Source organism: Gallus gallus, chromosome 3, assembly GCF_016699485.2.
Source record: "Gallus gallus isolate bGalGal1 chromosome 3, bGalGal1.mat.broiler.GRCg7b, whole genome shotgun sequence".
Taxonomy (NCBI): domain Eukaryota; kingdom Metazoa; phylum Chordata; class Aves; order Galliformes; family Phasianidae; genus Gallus; species Gallus gallus.
The window spans coordinates 56,452,717-56,471,883 of NC_052534.1; the positions used below are offsets into that span (position 1 = coordinate 56,452,717).

A 19,167-nucleotide genomic window follows, 5' to 3' on the forward strand; every position below is an offset into this window, starting at 1 on the left:
GCTGCCCGGGGGGGGGTGGAGTCAGCACCCATGGAGGTGTTCAAGGAACCATGTGGATGTGGCACTGAGGGATGTGGTTAGTGGGCATGGTGGGGATGGGTTGGCGGTTGGACTAGGTGATCTTAGTGGTCTTTTCCAACCTCAATGGTTCTCTGATTTACTTTATATTGCTCAGACCCCAGAAAGCACACAAACACGGACTATAGTGCCCGCCTTGTTTCTCTCTCCAGGGAGAATGTTATTTCCTATATCCATCTATTGCTTAAACTTCCTGTTCTTGAAAAGCCCCAGAGGTGCCAAATCTATAGAGAAGTTTCTGCGTTGGGTGGAACAATAAACCATTGGTGTTCAAAGAGCGTTTGGATGTTGTGTTAAGGGACATGGTTTAGCGGGAACCATTGGTGAAGGGCGAATGGTTGGACTGGATGATCCTGTGGGTCTTTTCCAACCTTAGCGATTCTATGATTCTATGATTCTCACTCTCAAGGTCATCTGAGGATAACACAAAGTCCTTAGCCAGCCATAAGGCACATTTGTATCATTGCATAAGTGCAACATATTTTCTCTGGGAGGTGAAAGTATGCACATCTAAAAGAACTGTCATAATCATGGTGAAATTAAAGTCTAGTATTCTGAGAGCAGAATATGCAAGAATAGTTTTCCTAGAGCAGTTGCAAGACAATAAACCTGTGCTAACAGTTATCTATATGTAGATAGGATATTTTTATTGGCACTGAACTTTGTGTTGAAATATTGGTATAGGACAGTAACTATTTGTATTTGTATATAATAATTAATGAAAGTGTATAATCCAGTTTAAAAGTCCACTCCACTGCACAATGTGCTAATGTGAACTAAGTGCTCATATGAGTGCCCTTTGCATGTGTTGGCACTGCTCCACCTCTTGTACCATCCTGCCCAGTTTCCTAAAAGGAGTACCGAGTTTACTAACCTCTGTATTTGCTCTTGATTTGGAGTTATGACCATTTCACATCCTGCTGCTTAAATGCTGGCATACAACCAGGAGGAATTACACATCTGAACCATGGATTACAGTCCTGTACTCATCAGCACCATGCTAAGTGCTTAAGAGCACCATAGTTCTTTATGGAGTTCTCCAGAGACAAAGGATCTTCTGTTCAACTGGGGACCAATCGCAGAAAGAATACATGACAAAGCAGAACATTCTGGAATTACAACAGTGCAAAGAGTATTTCTACTCCACATAAGTGTGGGTGTGTGGGGTAACAAGTGGAGTGCTAGAAAACAAAGATACAGTGGAAGAGCCTGCCTGCGTTCTAGGGGGTTGAAGTGGCGTCTGTGCCAGCAGTGGCCCAATGTGTCACCAAACAGCCAGCCCATTAGAGGAACTTAGTCCTCCTGAGATCTGTTGTATTATAAGTCATATAACACACTGACTATAAACCTGCATGTGTGGAGAGGAAGAGTGCACAAGATGCTGTGACAGGATGTTCAAGAATTTGGGTTCTCTCCAGCTAATTGTTCTGGACAATGCATTTGGACTCACAATCTCATTGCATATATTTAAAAATTCTCCATCCTCTCCATTCAATTCCTTGACACCTCCTGGCTGTTCTCCTTATTATTGTGGCAGCTTTCCTCTTTTTACCACGTGTGATCTAAACAGCAACAGAACCTGAGGGGCTTTTTCAAAAGAGTGGTACTGCAATGAGAATAGTTTTTGCTATACCTCAGTCATCTTTCTCATGTTTCTTTCTCTATTTCTCTCCTTGTCTCTGCCTTTGGTAGACTCTACTTTCACCTTGTACTTTCCCTAGAAACCACAACCCATATTTTCTTGAGAATAACAAACTCTTGTGAAAGTTTAACTCAACTGTCATGTTCTGAACTGTCTGGAGACTCGAGAACTGAGCAATGAGTTCAGACAGAGCACAGGACAGTAAGGCAGTCAGATAGGTGGGTGAAAGTGTAATTGTTACAAACTTCCAAGAGAGGTCCACAGCACTGCTAAACTCTGAACAGACAGTTCTGAATTTTGGCTCTGAACAATATTTGAAGAACTTATTTCCCTATGAAGTCTGTTTCCAGAAATGCAGAGCACAAGCAGTGCTATGATAAATTTCTGATGCAGCGAGACAGAATTATCTAATTTTAATTCCAAAACCTCGTTTATCAGTCCCATGGAACACCAGGTTGGAAGCTTTCTTGCAAATAACATGAGTGCATATTTGATTCTGCTCTTCCTAAACAATTATTTCATTTCCTGGTCATACAGTTCAGAAAAAAAATGTTCTGCATCATTAAGATTTTTTGTAGTGGGTAGGTTACTTTTACCCATTTTCTTGCCCTATATCCACAGAAATCCTGCTCACCAGCCCAGACAGGTGAGAGGAGTATTGCCAAGCACCTCCAGGCAATAGTTTGGAACAGCCATCCATGTGCTACTACTCAGGAGAACAAAATATATCTACACCAAGTTTCAAGCACCTGTAGAAAGTATGGTGTGATCATTCTAGGGTTTCACAAAGAGGGAAGCTATGGCATTTCAGCACCAAAGAAAGAAAAACCTTTGATGTCATGAATATTAAAAAAAAAAAAAATAGATCTGTGCAAGACTCTCAAAGGATGTGGTTATCAAGCAATTTTCTTAGCATGTTTTTCTTGTCTGTTTGTTTGTTTGTTTTTTGCAGACTAAACAGTGGATGTGGTCTCTTTGTAGTGTTTATAGAGGGCTCATTATTCCGAAGCTTGAATTCTACCTATGACCTGGGATCTGAAAGAGATTTTTTCAAGTTGCTGGAGACATGACATAAGGAAGAAAGGTTTGAAGTATGCTTTAAAAAAGAATGAATTGTAAGGCTTAAAAAGCTATTGTGACAGGCTGGTAGCAAGTATCTGTTCAAAGGCTAATAAATATTTATAGCTGGTTTTATAGTTTTCCTTTTTTAAAAGATAGGAAGAATTAACAAACAAGTTCAGTCAACCAGTTCTTTCTCATGACAATGAGCACTGCATTCATAAGCTGTATGCACACACAGGGAGCTCATAGCCCCATCTCATTCTCTGAGCTGCAGCTCATGCTGATCACAGTACTGCTTCATCCTTCTACTGCACACATGGACTTTGTGGAAATGTGATTCCATAGGCTTTACTGGAGTACTCATTACTTGCATATCATCATTAATGATAGGAGGATGAGGTCTTGAAAGAAGCTGGAATTTGTTGGATGTGAGTCTGCACTGAAAAGTAGACTTGGAATAGAAACTGTTGGAGTAGAAACTGTTTCACCCCCTGAACATAGCTGACTGCTTATCTGTAGCCAAAAAGAAAAAGAAAAAGAAAGGTTTCTTTTTTCCCAACAGTCTTTCTCTACCAGTTTATTACTTCTATTTGTGCCCAATGCTTTGTGTATACCAACATTTTCTTGTTATCCTTTTGTTGAACTCCAGATCATTCATAAGCATTCTTCCCTTCTGAGGGAGAGCAAGGCCGTTCAGTGGGCAGCATCTGTGAAAAAAGATTTCTGTTTATGGCTTTGCTTGTCTGCAGGCAGATGGGAAAAGGTCAAGGTAGTTCCTAGGGAATTTTTTAACTTAATAGCTATAAATACATGCCACACAAAATACACTGTCAAAATATGCTTCAACAAAAGAACCGTTGTTCTTCGGGACTGCTAAATAACTTTAAGGCTTCCCAGTCTTCCCAGTGACGAGAAAGAATTGTGTTTTTTCTTGTCACTGTCGCTGGGATTCTGAACTGTCATAAATGGGAACACTCACTCTGAAACATCCCCATTATGCATCTTGATATTATAACTGGTGACTAGATGGAGTACTAGCTAGATGGAGTAAGCTGGAGCACAGCTAAAATAGTGCTTTTAGGAAGTAGTTACTGCTTTGTCTCCATAGCAATAGGAGCTCTGCCATTCACTGGGATTTGAAGAGGCCCGCAGCTCACTCTCATCTCCTTCCTCATTTTCCTCCCCTCCCAGTAGGAACCTGTGCTGATTGCATTGATCCCGTTGGCTTCTTCCCAACTCCAGCCTGGATTTCCTCCTGGCCACTTTATAGCCGTTCATTCTCTAACAACTTCGTCATTCAGCCTTTTTGCTACTGCGTACTGTTCTGCACCTTGATAAAGGTTGCGTGGGTGATAAATGACCTTGCCTGTTTCAGCACTCCCAAGCAGGAATGCTGAATCGCCCTTTCTAAAAGAAGACGGAGGAGTTGCAGCTCTATTTAAACCAGATTAGTATTTGAGCTTAGCAGGCAAATCAGCATTCACACCTGAGCAAACGGAGCAGGTAGAATCTGCAGGAACCACCGCCGGGTTGGTCACACCGAGCAGAGCGGAGCCCCCAGCGCCTGGTCCTCCTTATACCACAAACCATGGCTCAGCCGGCTGCACTGCAGGGGAGCTCCCGGGCCCTGCAGCCCCTAGCGATCACAGCAGCGTCACGTTCATAGGCTGTTGCTGGCACAGGTGTGCGATGTGTACGGGGGCCGGCTTCTCGCTAGCAGATTGCACGGCGCCTACTGAGGCACAGCACACCTCTTGCAGGGTTCACTTGGATGACATGAGTGACGGAGCTCACGTAAAGCCCTGTGACACCGCGCTGCTCAGGATCCTTTTAGAACCTCCGACATAAATAAAGACATTGAAACGGTCGGAATCAAAAGCCTAGCATCTCAACGCGGCCGCCGCGGCCAACAGTGCTGAGCTCTTTGCCCACCGCTCCGACCCCAGCCCGCCACACGAGCTCCCCGGCTCGCGGTGCCGCCGGTCAGGACGAGCCGCATCCCGAGCATGCTCAGTGGCCGGCGCTGTCCCTGCCCCGCTGCGTTGCCCGCACGCGGCCTCTGCCAGAGGAGGCGGTGCCGGCCATTGCGGGCCCGCCGCTCTTCCCCATGGGCAGCCGCGCGGCGGACGGCGCGGCGCCGGAGCGGCCGCCAGGTGGGAGTGGGGCCGGCGCCCCGCGGGACGGCTCCTGGAAGGGGGCTGCCTCAGCGCGCGGGGCGGCGCCGGGTGCGGGGCGGGGGGCTGCGGAGGGTGCCGGCGCCGTGCTGCGTGCGGTCCTCTTGCGGAGCGGGTGCCCCGTGAGGCCGAGCTTGCGGGACGGAGGCTGGAAAGGCTCCGCTGCTGCCGGGCGAAGCGGCTGACACCGACGGGTGGGCGCAGGCGTACCGAAACGTGGTTGGGACTGTTTGTGTCGTGTGCCGGGCAGGTGGTGCCTCTGTGCGCTCCTGTGTTACGGAGAAAATACTGCGTGGTGAGGAGGACAGACGTTTTGCACAGAATTTGATTTCCAAACCTGATTTGTAAGTTGTACTTTTCTCTATCCGTTTTTTCATTTAAGAGGATGGCACGCCAGAAGCACCTGGTGAGGAGTCGAGAAGGCTCACCAGGCAGCAGCTATTTACCATGGTTGCAGCAGCTTCCATAAACTTCAGCTCAATGATATGCTATTCCATCCTGGGACCCTTTTTCCCTGGAGAGGTAAGCTACCTGTCTGTCCTTTTGTTGGTGTTTTTCACCTTGAGGCTTTTAAAAGGATCTTGAGCGCCATAGGACCTCTACAGCTGTGTGTGAGCTGTGGTTAACTCTTTGGTTATGGGAGTCGGTAAGGATGGCCTGGTGCTGGCTAAAATAGCTCAGAGTGTAAGTAACAGTGACCTGGTTCCTGCCCACTTATTTCAGTGTCCCCATGGCTGCAGAGGAGACAGCAAGCAAATGGTAGAGCAGCATTTGCTTGCTTGGTTTCACATATGGTCACTCTGTGCTAAGGCTCCACAGCCATTTCCTGCTGGAGCTTCCCTGCTCTCTCAAGTCTAAGAAACAGGTCTCCCAGCTGGCATCCAGCTCTTAGCGTGGGAGGCAATAGATTATACAGTGAGTTATAGGAACAAAATAGATTAGAAATAGAAATGAAGTAGTTTTTTGCAGAGTGTTTTATAACAGTTTGGTGATGGAGCTGAGATTAAAACTCAAGCCACGTCCTGACTTGCATTTCAGTACCTTAACCTCTCAATGACTATTTATTTTTTTTTCTCTTTGTTAACTCATGCTTGACTGTTGTTCACTGTGTCAAACTTGCTGAACTAGCAACTGCAGGAAGAAATATACTCTTTGCTTATGCTGAGTGACTGCAGTGCTTAAGTATGGGATGAAAAACACTGTCATGGTGCCTTTGCAGCAGAAGTCCACTTCTCTCATGACCAGGTTGTTCCCAGTTGTTAAAAGGAAATGCTGAAATTTTTGCCCTTAATATGCCAGTGTAAGTGTGCTGTACCAGCTGGATAAGTGAAAACTTTGCTTGACGATTGTTATCATTGAATATTATGAGTTGGAAGGGACCCACAAGGACCACTGAGTCCAACTCTTGGCTCCACATAGGACCACCGCAAATCCAAACCCTATGCTGGAGGGTGCTGTCCAAACTCTCCTTGAACTCTGATACTTGGGGCCATGACCACTGCCTTGGGGAGCCTGTTCTGTGCCCACCTCCCTCTGATAAAGAACCTTTCCCTAACTCCCAGCCTGACCATCCCCTGACTCAGCTCCATGCTATTCCCTTGGGTCCTGTCGCTGTCACCGGAGAGCAGAGCTCAGCGCTGCCCCTTTGCTCTCCTCATGAGGAAATGTAGGCTGCCATGAAGCCTCTCTTCTGGCTTCTTTGGTCTGGGCTGAGCAAACCAAGGGACCTCAACTGCTCCTCATACACCTTGCCCCCAGACCCTTCACCAGCTTTGTATCCCTCCTTGCGTGCAAAGGTGGGCTACGAAGATGATGAAGGGGAGAAATGATACAGTGAAGTTAACAGACTGCCCTGTTGGCTGCCTTCTCGCTGTGAATGAGATCAAAGCTCTGAAGGTACAGCGTGCCAGCTGGAGCAGTGGGTATAAAGTCTGTTCACCTAATCAGTAACATAGCATGCAGCGCAGCGTTTCTGTTCTTTGAGGAATTAATGTTGCTTTTCTCTTGATTATGTATAGCTTAAGTAGAAGTGGAAGATGTCTTTAAATTGTTGTAAAGTTACCTCATGAGCTCCTGCTGCCTTTGAGAAAAGAAATTGTTTTGTAACTGTACAGACAGAATTAAAAAGAATTTACAAAGCATGAATGTTACTCACCTGAAGAGTTTGTCTCCATCTTTACTTAGTTGTGATCTTTTTTGCAGGCAGAAAAAAAAGGTGCCAGTAACACAGTTGTTGGCCTGATTTTTGGATGTTTTGCTTTGTTCAATTTCTTGTCTTCTTTAATCTTGGGAAATTATGTAAGTATCATCGAAGCTGTGATTTACTTCTCTGATGACACAGGTTGCTACACAGCTTAAAAATTACTCTCCTGCAATTCCTGAAAGCAGCATGGGGTTTCTGAACTGCAACTGTTTTGTGCTTTTTATTTGTTTCCCACTCTGGTTAACTCTTCTGTTTGCTTCAGAACAGTCTGTCCATCAGTCCTCCTTTATTTTGTATCTTCCACTAGCCTATATTTTATTTATTTCACTTGTGTATATATTCAGTTTTATTTGGCTGTGTTAGTAAGGTGGGTTTTTTTTTCCCTTTAGTCTGCTTCACCTTTTTTTTCTGATATGTTGCCTTTTTCTTAGCCTGTCCTTCTGTTATGACGCTGTTGCTTAGCTCAGTTTCCCCTTCCACTTCATCCATCTGCAATATGAGGTCAATGTCTCCAGTTTTTTCAGCTTCAGTTTTCTTGCAGAATCGGTATTTTTCTCTGGTTGGGTCAGTTACAGATAAGTTACATGACAAGTTGTTTGTTTGTATGCTGGAGCACTGCTTTTTTTATTGATCCTTGGCCAGAACTCCTTAGCATCATACCCTGCCTAAGCTGGGGCTGCTGCAGTTTCACTTTCTTCTCTTTCTTTGGCTGGGCGGTTCTCGCTCCTCTTAGTCCATGGTGATGTTTTGTTCCTGGTGATGAGGTGGCTCATCAAAGTGTCACACCAGGGCCTTTGGTAAGTCTGCTTTTGGTGCTTGTGATGGCCTTCAGCTATGGCGCAACCTCACCAAGTACTAAACAGCAGAGAGAGCCATCCTCACTTGAGGACAGGTGAAATGAGTGTGTCTTTGCCAATAGAGGTGGGCAGTCCAGCAGTCAGAAAACTTGAGGGTTTCAACGAAACTTGGCATAATAGAGGTTTCAGTATTAATGGCTGAAACTCAAGGATGCTGAGCAAGACAAACAGTCTGAAATACCTACTGTCCTTAGGGGATGTTACAGTGTAACAGCTTGGAATTAGAAGCTCCAGTGTACTTTGTTACATTAACTTTTCTGTCATGGCCTGTTCTCAACTTTCACCTTAGTGATAAAATCTGAAAACCAGGTGATTTATCTGGTAATAAATAGAAGACCTGAAGTTACCGTGCCTTCTATTTCAAAACTTTCTATTATTAAGGGTCTTTAAAATCAGCTTCACTCTCCCAAGCCATGTGTGAAACAGGTATTGCTGACTTGGCACCACTGACTTTACTGGAGGGGGAATGTATTAATTTTAGTTGGTAATGAGGAGTCCTGCAGCAATCTGCTGCCCTGCAGAAGCTGCAGCACGCAGCTGTGAAATAGTTAACTGCACCATTGTCTTACCCAGTTGAAAACTGGGTTAAGTCACTTAACCATTTAGAATATTTTTAGGTTCAGTGTTGTGTGAAGACACACAGGCAGGAGAAGTGTCTCCAGATCTTTTGGTTGTATAGGCTGTAAAATACCAAGAATGCTTTGATTTCTTAGCAGTAACTTTGAAAAAATTCTGAAATAATAACTTGGAAATTATATTTAATTTACAGCTCACAAAGATTGGAGCAAAATTCATGTTTGTGTCAGGGATGTTTGTTTCAGGATGTGTAACAATTCTGTTTGGGTGAGTAATTTACTTGGTTGCTTTGTTGCATTTGTCTTCCAGTTATTTTCATCTGAATGAAAAGACATACACGAAACAGCTGAAAACTCTTGGACATCTTTTAGGTGTTGCTTAGGTCATTTTTTTGTTTGCATCTTTACTTTTATTTATCACTTGTAAAGCCCAATAAATGCTGCTCCTTTTCAAGGTTTCGAGGCTTGTGTGGTACTTTGAAAGCTAAGGAGAAAGTTTCTATAAATAAAAAAAACTTCCAGAGTTAATGAACTGCAAGAAATCTGCCAAGGTGCAGCAATAAGGGAACTACTTATGCATAATATTTTAATTGTTGCTTTCTTAAACAAAAAATCCAAACCAAAACAATAACAACAAAAAAAAAAAGCCAATCCTGAGTGTGAATAAGATTTGCCTGGCATCCAGTGAGGCTAAGCCACTCGTTATAGGAAAACAAAAGTGTTATTAAAAATAAAGTAAGTTCTTATTAGGTAGTTGTAATTCACTGCATCAGACTCCTTGAGCCATTGCTTGGAAAAGGTATGAAATACAACAGAGGATGGCATTGTGTGGTTTTGCTTTTTTTCAGGAGTTAAGAGGGTTAAGTTAAGACTCTCTTTTTCTTCCCTTCTGCAGCATCAAAGAAAGGGGGAAAGGATAAAGATGTCAGAAGAGATTCGGTAGAGTTTGAATGACTATGCTGGTGTGATTCAAAAAGATGCAGCAATAGAAAGTATTGTGTGTCTTACAGTTGTGTCCTTTAACTAGTAACAGTGATGTTCCTGAGCCATTTTTGATGTCTTGTTGCATCCAGTAGGGTCTGCATTTACTTCTTTTTTTTTCCCCAGAATGTTGGACAAGGTGCCAAGTGGACCAATGTTCATTGGTTTCTGCTTTTTAGTAAGAGCAATGGATGCAATATCTTTTGCAGCAGCAATGACAGCATCATTTTCAATCCTTGCAAAGGCATTTCCCAATAATATAGCTACTGTCCTGGTAAGTACAAAAAACAGTGTTATAACTGAGTACCCGCAATACAGTGAATTAGGTGTAGGCAGTTCTAAAACTGGGAGGATAAAATCTGCTGTCTCACATGGAAATGTATTCAAAATTATCACATAGTCTTTATATAAGATGCCAGATTGGCTGTAATTTAATAGTCTGAGTTTTTCCCACTGCAGTTTCAGTGTTTCCTGCCCTAGTGAGTGAATGTAGTTGGCCATTTGTGGAAAGAAAGCTTTAACTAGACATGCTCACCTCCGTCCAGCAGTGCGCATTCCCACCCCACCATAGAGGCCATAGTGTAACTCTGCATGTGGGAGAGGTGATCGCTTCAGCATGGATTGGCCTATGGGTGCTTTCCATTGGTAAAGCATTTGTCCTTTCTCAGGACTTAGACACCTGGGTGATAGCTGAGTGGCTAACCCTGCAGTGGGTTTGGGTACAGGTGGTTTGAATAGCGTTCCTTTTGCTATCCCACTTTGTAAAGGTCATTGTAACATTGGAATTTCTCAGTATACTGACTGCTTTTGTTTTTTTTATCTGCTTTCTTTTCCATTATTTAGGGCAGCCTTGAAATTTTTACAGGGCTTGGTCTGGTGCTGGGCCCACCTTTAGGTGGCTTTTTGTATCAATCCTTTGGTTATGAGATCCCTTTCGTTACGCTGGGATGTGTGGTGTTGGTCCTAGTGCCTGTGAATATGTGCTTATTACCAAAATACGGTAAGCACCTTTCTCCCTACCTCCTTTGTTTACCTTAATTTCTTGTCTTTATAACTGTCCTTTAGAAAATTGTCAGCTTCTGGAATCTGATTCAACTCAGAGGGTTGAATTAACTTACGATCTTTATCAGGCCCATGTTTTAACAATTAATGTATGCAGGTGGCCTAGAATGAATCCAGCATGTCATGTCTATTGGTACAGACACTTAGGACTCTGGAAGTAAGCTGAGATATATTTTTGTTTGTGAGTCTCTGTAGCTTCAGAGCTACATGAAAGGGTCAGTGGTGTCTGCTTAATAACTGTTACATCCAGCTGAAGAAAGGCAGGAGATAGGCTTTGCCTAGGACAGGAGAGCTTGGTGTGTTTAAGGATTTGGTAGCGGGGGAAGAATTACAGTGAGAACAAAAAGGGGGGTTATTTGTACTTATTGATACCTGATCTGATTATTTTGAAAGAATGTTAAAATTAATAAATGCAGGGGTTAATAGAAGTGCTGGAGATCATACACATTTACTTAAATTTTAGATGATCCTGTTTGGGCAGAAAGATTGCTTGAAGATAAGTCTCCCCACAGGGTGGCAATTGAAAGGTTCTGATTTTCTTGCGTTCTAATTCTAAGAGGAACAGAGTAACTATAAAATAGTTTATTTTTTACCTCATTTTTCTTCTTAAATTCAAAAGCTTTGAGGATTAACTTCACTTATACTGGCTTTTAGAAGAAACCTACTGTGGTTAACCACATGCCCACTTGAAACTACACTAATAAATGTAGCTCTGAGTTGGTGGATGCAGATGAATGAACTTTAGTTTTATATATGTTCTGAGATGGCATTCAGCAATTAAAGCACAAACGGCGTCAAGAAGAGAGCCCAACTTAGAAATGACATCCAACAGAGGTACCTTAAGAGAAGCTTCCTGTCTGGAATATGAATTGAACGTGTAGGAGACCTGAATTAGTGTTAGTGTACAGAAGACATACTAAGAGACTTCATTTTCCCTCCTTTTTTGCTTGTTTTAAATTGAAATGTATCCATGAAATTTTCATTGTATAAGGACTAATGGAGAAGTAACTGCGTTTTCACAGTATTTTTATTTCTTCTTTTCCTTTCTTTTCTCTCAAATCAGATTCGATCCCTAGCAAGGAGTCATTTTGGAAGCTCTTTCTTCTGCCAAAAGTCTTATTTCTCTGTTTTACTATATTTTCTCTAAGTGCATGCTTGGGCTTTTTGGACCCCACAATGTCTCTATTTATCCTAAAGAAGGTAAGTCCTGTTAATGTGCTGGAAAGTCCTAACTTGCAGTGGACAACTGGTAAAAATTGTGCTTTAAATTATCCCAAACAATATTACACATTATCCATTTCAGTTGGTTTAATTAACTTGATTTCCAAATAATTTACACCATCAGTTGACATTGGGTCTCAGGAACTTTGAGAACAAGGAAGCTCAGAGCTTTTAAAATATTTGCTTTATCCACTTAATTGGCTTTCAGCTGCAGAAGCCATTCTCTTAACTGGCAGGTCTTATAAACAAGGGGCTTTTTCCTCCTTGCTGAAAGCAAATTCTGTAAAGTTGCAACAGTCATTTTCAGCATTGTGTCTCTTGATGGGGACATGGTGTCACAGCCCTGCTTTCTCTTACAACAATGCCAGAGAGAAATTGGCTGCAACTAGGTAGTTGGCTAGCTGGGTTCTTCAGCACTCATTAAAAGGCAAATGTTTTCCTTACTTTTGATTTATTTTAATTTTTCTGTCTAATTTTATTTATTTGTTTTTCCAGTAGTGTTTAAAGTCATTAATTTAGAGGGAACGGTTCCTGCGTGAAATTAAGCAGTGCTTTTTGAGTTGCTTACTCATTTGTTTTTCTGGGGCATAGCCTTTTATAAGATGTAATACCACCGCTACTTTTTCCGTGTCTAGTTCAGCATTAAGTGTACTTATCCAGAGTGGAGAAGGCTTGGTGCTAGCCTCTTACATCTTTAGAAATGTGAACACGCTTTCTACCACCCAGACAGGATCTGTAATTATCCCACTGTTCAGTAGTGTGCAGTGGTGTGACTGCTGCCTTTTCCCTGCTCTGTGCTAGCAGATACTTCTTGCTGTGAAAGGACTGCAGCCTTCTTGACAAGTGTTCTAACCACAAAATTAGAGTTATTATCATGTTCTTGCATATGGAAAGGAAATACTGAATGTTTATGTAGTTCATGCCACATCAAACACCCTGGAATACCTTGTAGCTCTTAAAGCATTCATTTGAGAGGCTAGTATGCATTTGGTATTTTGTTTCAGTATAGAGATGTTGCTGCATTATGAAAATGTGGGCCTTGGGGTGTTTGAAAGAAGCCTCTTACTCATTCAATTAAAAATCTTTGGTTCAAAAGCCATTGTTGTGTTGTACAGTACTACTTTCTTTTAAGATGTCCTGGTTAGTAGTGGATGACTATGGTTTTTATGCTTTTCTAAATGAAACTATAACTGAAGATTGGAGAGAGAAAGATTAAATCCGCTTAAATTTCAGTGTATGAAATACCTTCTTCAAACATGCCAGATATCACTGTTAAGATCCCATGTACTGGTATAGAGATATAGCACAGTGTTTGTGCCTTATTATTTTTTTAGTCTTATCTGAGTACAGTCATGTCAGGCTTTGTTACCATATGCTTAGAAATGGATTGGGAAGGAGACTAGCTTCACTGATGACTTCAAATACTTGACAAACATCAGTAGATCAATAAAATATGTAAAACTGTGCATAGATTTCATTTATTTGACCTAAAATATAATTCTTGGATTGTCCTTTAGTTAATAGAGCTTGTATGGTTGGTGTTGTTTTGTTGTGTTTTTATCTTATCATAGTTTAAACTCCCAGCTGGATATGTGGGCTTAGTGTTCCTGGGTTTGGCACTCTCGTACTCCCTGTCTTCTCCCCTCCTTGGACTCCTAAGTGACAAAATGCCAGTGAGTACTGTCCTGGTTGCTTGTATAGTGGTGGTGATGTGCTCTGTACATTTAGCTGATAGTGGAGGGCTTCTCGTATTGAAGTAATGGACACTGACCTGCTGTTGTGAAGAGATCTGTTTCAGCACTTTGCACATGCACTGAATAATGCCAACTTAAGGCCTCTTTTGCAAGGTCTGGATTGTACAAGAGCATACAGAATTGCAAAGGACACTGATTAAGTATCTTACAGTTGAAGTGTACTGAATTTTCTTTTGGTGAACTAAGCACAATGTTTCCAGCCAATACGGAACAGATTGTTAAAACGTGTTACAGTTACTCATGCTTTTGTCCGCATCTGATTTTTATCTACTTTTGAGAAGAGTAAGATGTACGTAAAGCTGCCTTGTTGACAACCACTACCAATGGACCGAGGAAAACTGGGCATTCAATAATTTGTATGGAGAGCGATGACAGTTCTCTTCCTTTTCTTTTTTTTCCCCCTGACTGAAACTAATAGTGAGCTTTGCATATGAGAACTGCTTACAGTGCTGTATTGTATTTCTTATGCTAAGGAAGAGTGAGACCTAGAATATTTTCTAACAGAGCAGCACTTTTATTCAGTATTCTGAAATCTCTGTACTAAGCGCTGCTGACAGCGATTGCACTGACGACAGGAAAACCATGAATTCAGTGTTTCTTTATGTTTAGAAATTGTGAATTGCTGGTTGATGTGTAATGATGGTCTGTAGAGCAGCAGTACTTTTCAAAAGATGAAGATTTAGAAGAGGAATGTTAGAAAAGATGAAATAGCTGCATTACGTATTCACATTTTTAAACGGCATGCTTCTTCCTTTCTTTCACAGCGCATCAGGAAATGGCTGCTGGTATCAGGAGGCCTAATAACAGCCCTGTGCTTTTTCTTGTTAGGACCCGCTCCTGTACTGCACATTGAAAGGTTGTGAATTGCCTCTTCTTGAAACTGTCTCCTGAAGTGATGTTTTAGTCTTTGCTAGCATGGCCATTAATGTGTTTGTCCACAAGTCTATGTTTAGCACCTCTGACCTTGAAACAGTATGTTGTTCGCTTCTAACCCAAGACTATAAATGTAGATCAGTGAAAGTACCTGAAAATTGAGGTGTAGCTAAGGTAGAAATGATAGCATTTTTAAATAGATCCTTTCTCTCTATATTTTTTTACTATGTTTGCTCATGTTAATGTGTATGTTGAGAAGAGTGCTGCTTCTTTTTATTTTCCTTGCCTCCTGGTTCTGTGGCACTTCCACTTCAGCAAAACAAAGTCTTCTTTCTGTCTTATTTTTCAATCTTCTCAATTTCATCAGTGTTCATTAACTATGGGTTTTACATGTGTGGCGGTATTACTAAATTAAGCTCGTCTGTCCACTGCTTCTCTCGTGTGTTCCTCTTAAAATTAGCTGCCTTTGATAGAGAAATATTTAAACTGAGCATACAAAATCGAAATGTTTTCATGAAGTCTTTTTTTTTTTTAAAGCATATAGATTTATTTTCAAGACTAAGTGTTAGTACCATTCTTTTTGACTTCAAGAAACTTAGTTTTGTGTTCAGTCAATGTGATTTGATGTAACAGCCTTCAGTCAAATAGTGTCTTGATCTGAAAAGAATCTTCAGGTGTTTTTTAAATGCCTCTTTTGCAGTCAGTTGTGGATGTTTGTCCTAGTGCTGGTTTTGCTTGGCTTTTCCCTCGGAATGAGCGCTATCCCAGTATTTCCAGAGATACTGCAGTGTGCATAGTAAGTGATTGTCCAGTGTATCTTCCATGTTACTAATTGTAGGAAGCTCGAGATGTAACTTACTTTCAGAGGTGAATGCAGAGTGGGTTTTTGGTGTGGCTGTTGGGTGTTCTCCTGTGTTGAGACCAAAGCAGTGAGTAACAATTACATGCTTCTTCCACTACTTTTTTTTTTATCCTAGGTTTTTCTGACTGAGTACCCCATTAAGACACAGTCATATTACAAGTAAATTTTTGTAGATGTGTACTTCTGTGCTACAGGCACAATTAGTAGACTTACAGTCTCATAGTATGAGGTGACTCGTGTGTGGTTTCATACACACAGGACTTATTTCACCTTCTTGGGAAGATTAGCCTGCAATTTGCACTGGATTTTTAGTCTGTGTTGGCATTGTGCCAACAACTGGCAAGTTGCACTTGCTTGAAGTACAAAGTCTGAGATGTGGCTTGACAGCAATGTCCTAGAAGGGTCTTAATTTACTTTTGTTAGTATGTTCCCTTTGAAGCAAGGTCTTTCCTTCTTAAAAGCCACCTATCATTGTTTTACACTTGCCATATGAAATATGGAAACTGAGTGCTGGTGTAATGTTAGAAGTCTCCCCAACAGGACATGAGAGTAGTGTTGTAGTCTTATAGAAAAACAGCAAAGAAAGTACTAGATAAACAAATGTGATTCTACCAAACCCATTGTAGGGGAAGATTGTAGATTGAGACACAGTAATGTATTATGCATCTCTAATTGTGCTGTCTTCCTGCAGTGAAAATGGATTTGAAGAAGGGTTGAGTCTACTGGGGCTGGTGTCTGGGCTCTTTAATGCCATGTGGTCCCTGGGGTATGTATGCAGTCACCTTTTTATAGGCTACGGTGTTTGGTTGTTCTTCCGTTGCTGTGTGAAAACATGCTGAATTACAATTGTGGTCATTGTGTTGACTTCCATTCAAGAGATTCTTGCCAATTGTGTAGAGGATGTGTTGAAATAAGGCTTTTATCCTAGAAAGGAATTGACTTGTCTGCCTTTAAAATGTATTGCCTTCATATAAATGAAACCTGCACTGATTAAATGGGTGTTAGTTTGCCCTCTTTTATGGTTATTTTTCTTGCCACTGAAACCTTTGATATTTATTATAGATATAAGTAGGCTCTGATTTTTTTTTTATTTTTTTCTCCTCCTGCATTTACCTCTTTTTTTGTTTTGGATGGAACACTGTTCTCTTTTGACTACAGCCATTATTCAAGATCTGTCTTTGCAGAGCTTAACACAGCGTTCCTGAATTTCTTACCCAGTGGTTGTCATAGAAATGAGTGAAAGATGCTACTGACTTGAATGGCTCTTCAAAGTTGGTAGTGAGAAATGAGTTGGCAGCCACTTCTACAATATTCTGCCAGTCTGTGTAGTTCTCTGTGGCTGCAAATGGGTTTCAATTGCACCATTTTTATAAACAAGACATCCAGCACTTAAGTTATTTGGTGTAGGGTTCGGTACAGATAGATGCGGTATAAAGTTAGCAAAACTCAGTTTTATGCTGCTGCTGAGCATGCTGTTATTATGACTGGCTTCCAGGAAATCTCTTTTTGTACAGAGTTTCATCACTTGCTGTAGCAAATGATAAAATCATGTAGGACTTTTGCATAACCTTTCATGGTGTTCTTAGACTGACACAGAGGTGCCAGGATGTTGCATACAGCTCAACCTTGTAGTGAGCACAGTAATGAGAACCATAACTGTCATACTGTGCCATTCCACCTGCTTATATCCATCTATTTTCAGGTTTGGGTGGTTTAAATTTTGAGAGGTGAGGGTTTAAATTTTATTTATGGTAGGAGGCACTGTTAGAACATTGTAGTTAATTGAGCCCCCAAGCCATCCAGGATACGTAAAAGAGTGCATTCAGCATTCTGATGTATATCCTGTCTACAGTTGAGGAGGCAACTAAGCAGATTTATTGGGGCCATGACAAACAAAGAGTTAATACTTGATGCAGATGTCAGCTTATTTGTTGATAAGGAGTGAATCAATGGAGGAAGGCCACAAAGTGCAGTAAAACCTGTGCAGATAATACGATCTGTACCTTTTATTTGTTTGGGATATCAGCATCTCTTCTTGATTTGTTACAGGGCATTTATAGGTCCCACTTTAGGAGGATTTCTAAATGAAAAGCTGGGTTTTGAATGGGCGTCAGCCATCCAAGGAGGATGGGCAGTGTTAAGCGTAAGTGATAAATGTTTTGCTTTTTATGTCTGTTGCACTTAAGAGCTGTTGCGTAAGGTTATTATTATTATGATTGTAACTGACTGTTTTCTCAAAGGGACTTGCAACTGGAATATATTATATTGCTGAGGCCACAAGGAAAAGGTATGTGGAGTTATTCTTTGTTTTACTTAAAGCCATATAAAACAGATCTTTGGAAGCTATGCTTCCATTTTTTCTTCACTACCACTCTGGCATTAAATGACAGAATGAGCAGTAAAAATATTGCTTACATACACCTCTATTCCTTACTAAATCTTCACTGACCTAAACAGAGACTTGAACTGGGTCTTGCCTTTTCCCTACGTGCAATTGGACTTTATTGTAACTTTACTGTAACTTTACTGTGACGTCAAGGAGTAAAGCCTACTGATGGCTTCTCCAGAAAGATATCCATGAACTGTGTCAGTAGAAACGAGGTGTGAAAGCAATAATATGTAGTTCTGCACAACACTAAGGAAACAAATTCAGTGATCCTCTTAGCTCTTTCCATATTTTGTGTGAGTTTTATGTTGTAACATTGGTATGACATAGAAATATCTACAGAATGTTAAACCTGTTTCTCCCCTCCCATTCCTTTCCTTCTGCAAACAGCTCCAGTTCCAGCCTGCAAAGCCCTCCTAGTGATAATGAAGAAGGAACTCATCTATTGGGTAGTGAAACATAACCAGAAATGATTTTGATTCTCTGTTTATTATTGTGGTTTAACTTAATGTTGAGGTGAGTGGGCTTAACAGTGTTCTGTTGTTCTGGACTTGGGATACGTGATCTCCCTACTGAACAACCAGTTGTGGTTTAGTTGGAGCTGCCTCACTGTTTTGAAACACTTAACACTGACTGCCTTTCTTTTGGAAGTCCTCGTGTGGATTGGCTGCACTGATGAGTAGCCCTCAAATGTCAGCCTGTTTAATTGTATTCCACATACAGTGTACCACTGTATGTAAAGAGGTGCATTTTCAAATGTCTGGCTTCTGTACTTGAGCCTGCTGTGCATTATTCTTGGATAAAGCTATTATTTTGCTACTACGATTTTCTCTATTTTTTTAGAAGAAAGACTGTCTTGTAATACCTTAACTGACACTGTAAAATGTTGAAACAGAATTTGAAGTGGCAAAGCATTTAAGCACAATGCTGTTTTCAATAAAGCAACTTTTTTCTTTTCCTAAGGTCTGTGATTTTTCTTGGACAGGAAAAGGCTTTGTGTCTACTAGCATTTATAATACGTGAAAGTGCCTGAAAATGAGAAGTAAACATCTCCATGCAGAACTGATTTCCAGTCTTGGAGGAGACAGGGTACTCCAAATGTGTGTGTGTACGTGTACATTCCTCTAACATGCAGAAGCTTAGGTTAGTCTGTGAGATAACTGTTTTGCTAGTAAATGCCAGCTGCAATGTCTGTACTAGTTGCCTGTGCAATAAGTGTATCTATCAGAAGTCTAGGGTTACCATTTTTCAACAGAAAGGAAAAAATCTTCTTCTAGATACTAAGCACAGCAGGTGAGGTGAACTGAGATATGGACATGCCTTGCAAACTGACACTAGATTTTCAGTCTTCAGCTGTGGCATGAGTCTTATTTTGTCTTTGAACCCAGAACTGGACCCTAGAAGAGGTACTCTGAGGTATCCATTTGTCCCATAGAT

The 19,167-nt window shown here is 41.3% G+C and overlaps 1 protein-coding gene and 1 long non-coding RNA gene across 3 annotated transcripts; one reads left to right on the plus strand and one right to left on the minus strand.

Moving 5' to 3' along the window:
* Positions 1-3,344: 3,344 nt before the first annotated feature.
* On the minus strand, positions 3,345-4,772 carry LOC107052993. The gene is made up of 2 exons (XR_001465864.4): positions 4,269-4,772; positions 3,345-3,489 (listed from the first exon to the last, which is right to left on the minus strand). It is a non-coding gene; the product is annotated as an uncharacterized LOC107052993 (long non-coding RNA).
* A 96-nt stretch (positions 4,773-4,868) lies between these two features.
* On the plus strand, positions 4,869-18,692 carry SLC18B1 (solute carrier family 18 member B1). Of its 2 annotated transcripts, NM_001277913.2 has the most exons (14): positions 4,869-4,935; positions 5,339-5,478; positions 7,159-7,254; positions 8,786-8,859; positions 9,699-9,846; positions 10,416-10,572; positions 11,698-11,834; positions 13,427-13,528; positions 14,374-14,465; positions 15,183-15,278; positions 16,036-16,110; positions 17,394-17,487; positions 17,585-17,631; positions 18,121-18,692. In NM_001277913.2, the coding sequence occupies exons 1-14, from the start codon at positions 4,890-4,892 to the stop codon at positions 18,191-18,193; spliced, it is 1,377 nt and encodes a 458-aa protein (NP_001264842.2). In that variant the 5' UTR covers positions 4,869-4,889; the 3' UTR covers positions 18,194-18,692. The 2 variants fall into 2 exon arrangements, with proteins under 2 accessions (NP_001264842.2, XP_040553070.1); XM_040697136.2 differs by lacking the exon at positions 13,427-13,528.
* Positions 18,693-19,167: the final 475 nt, after the last annotated feature.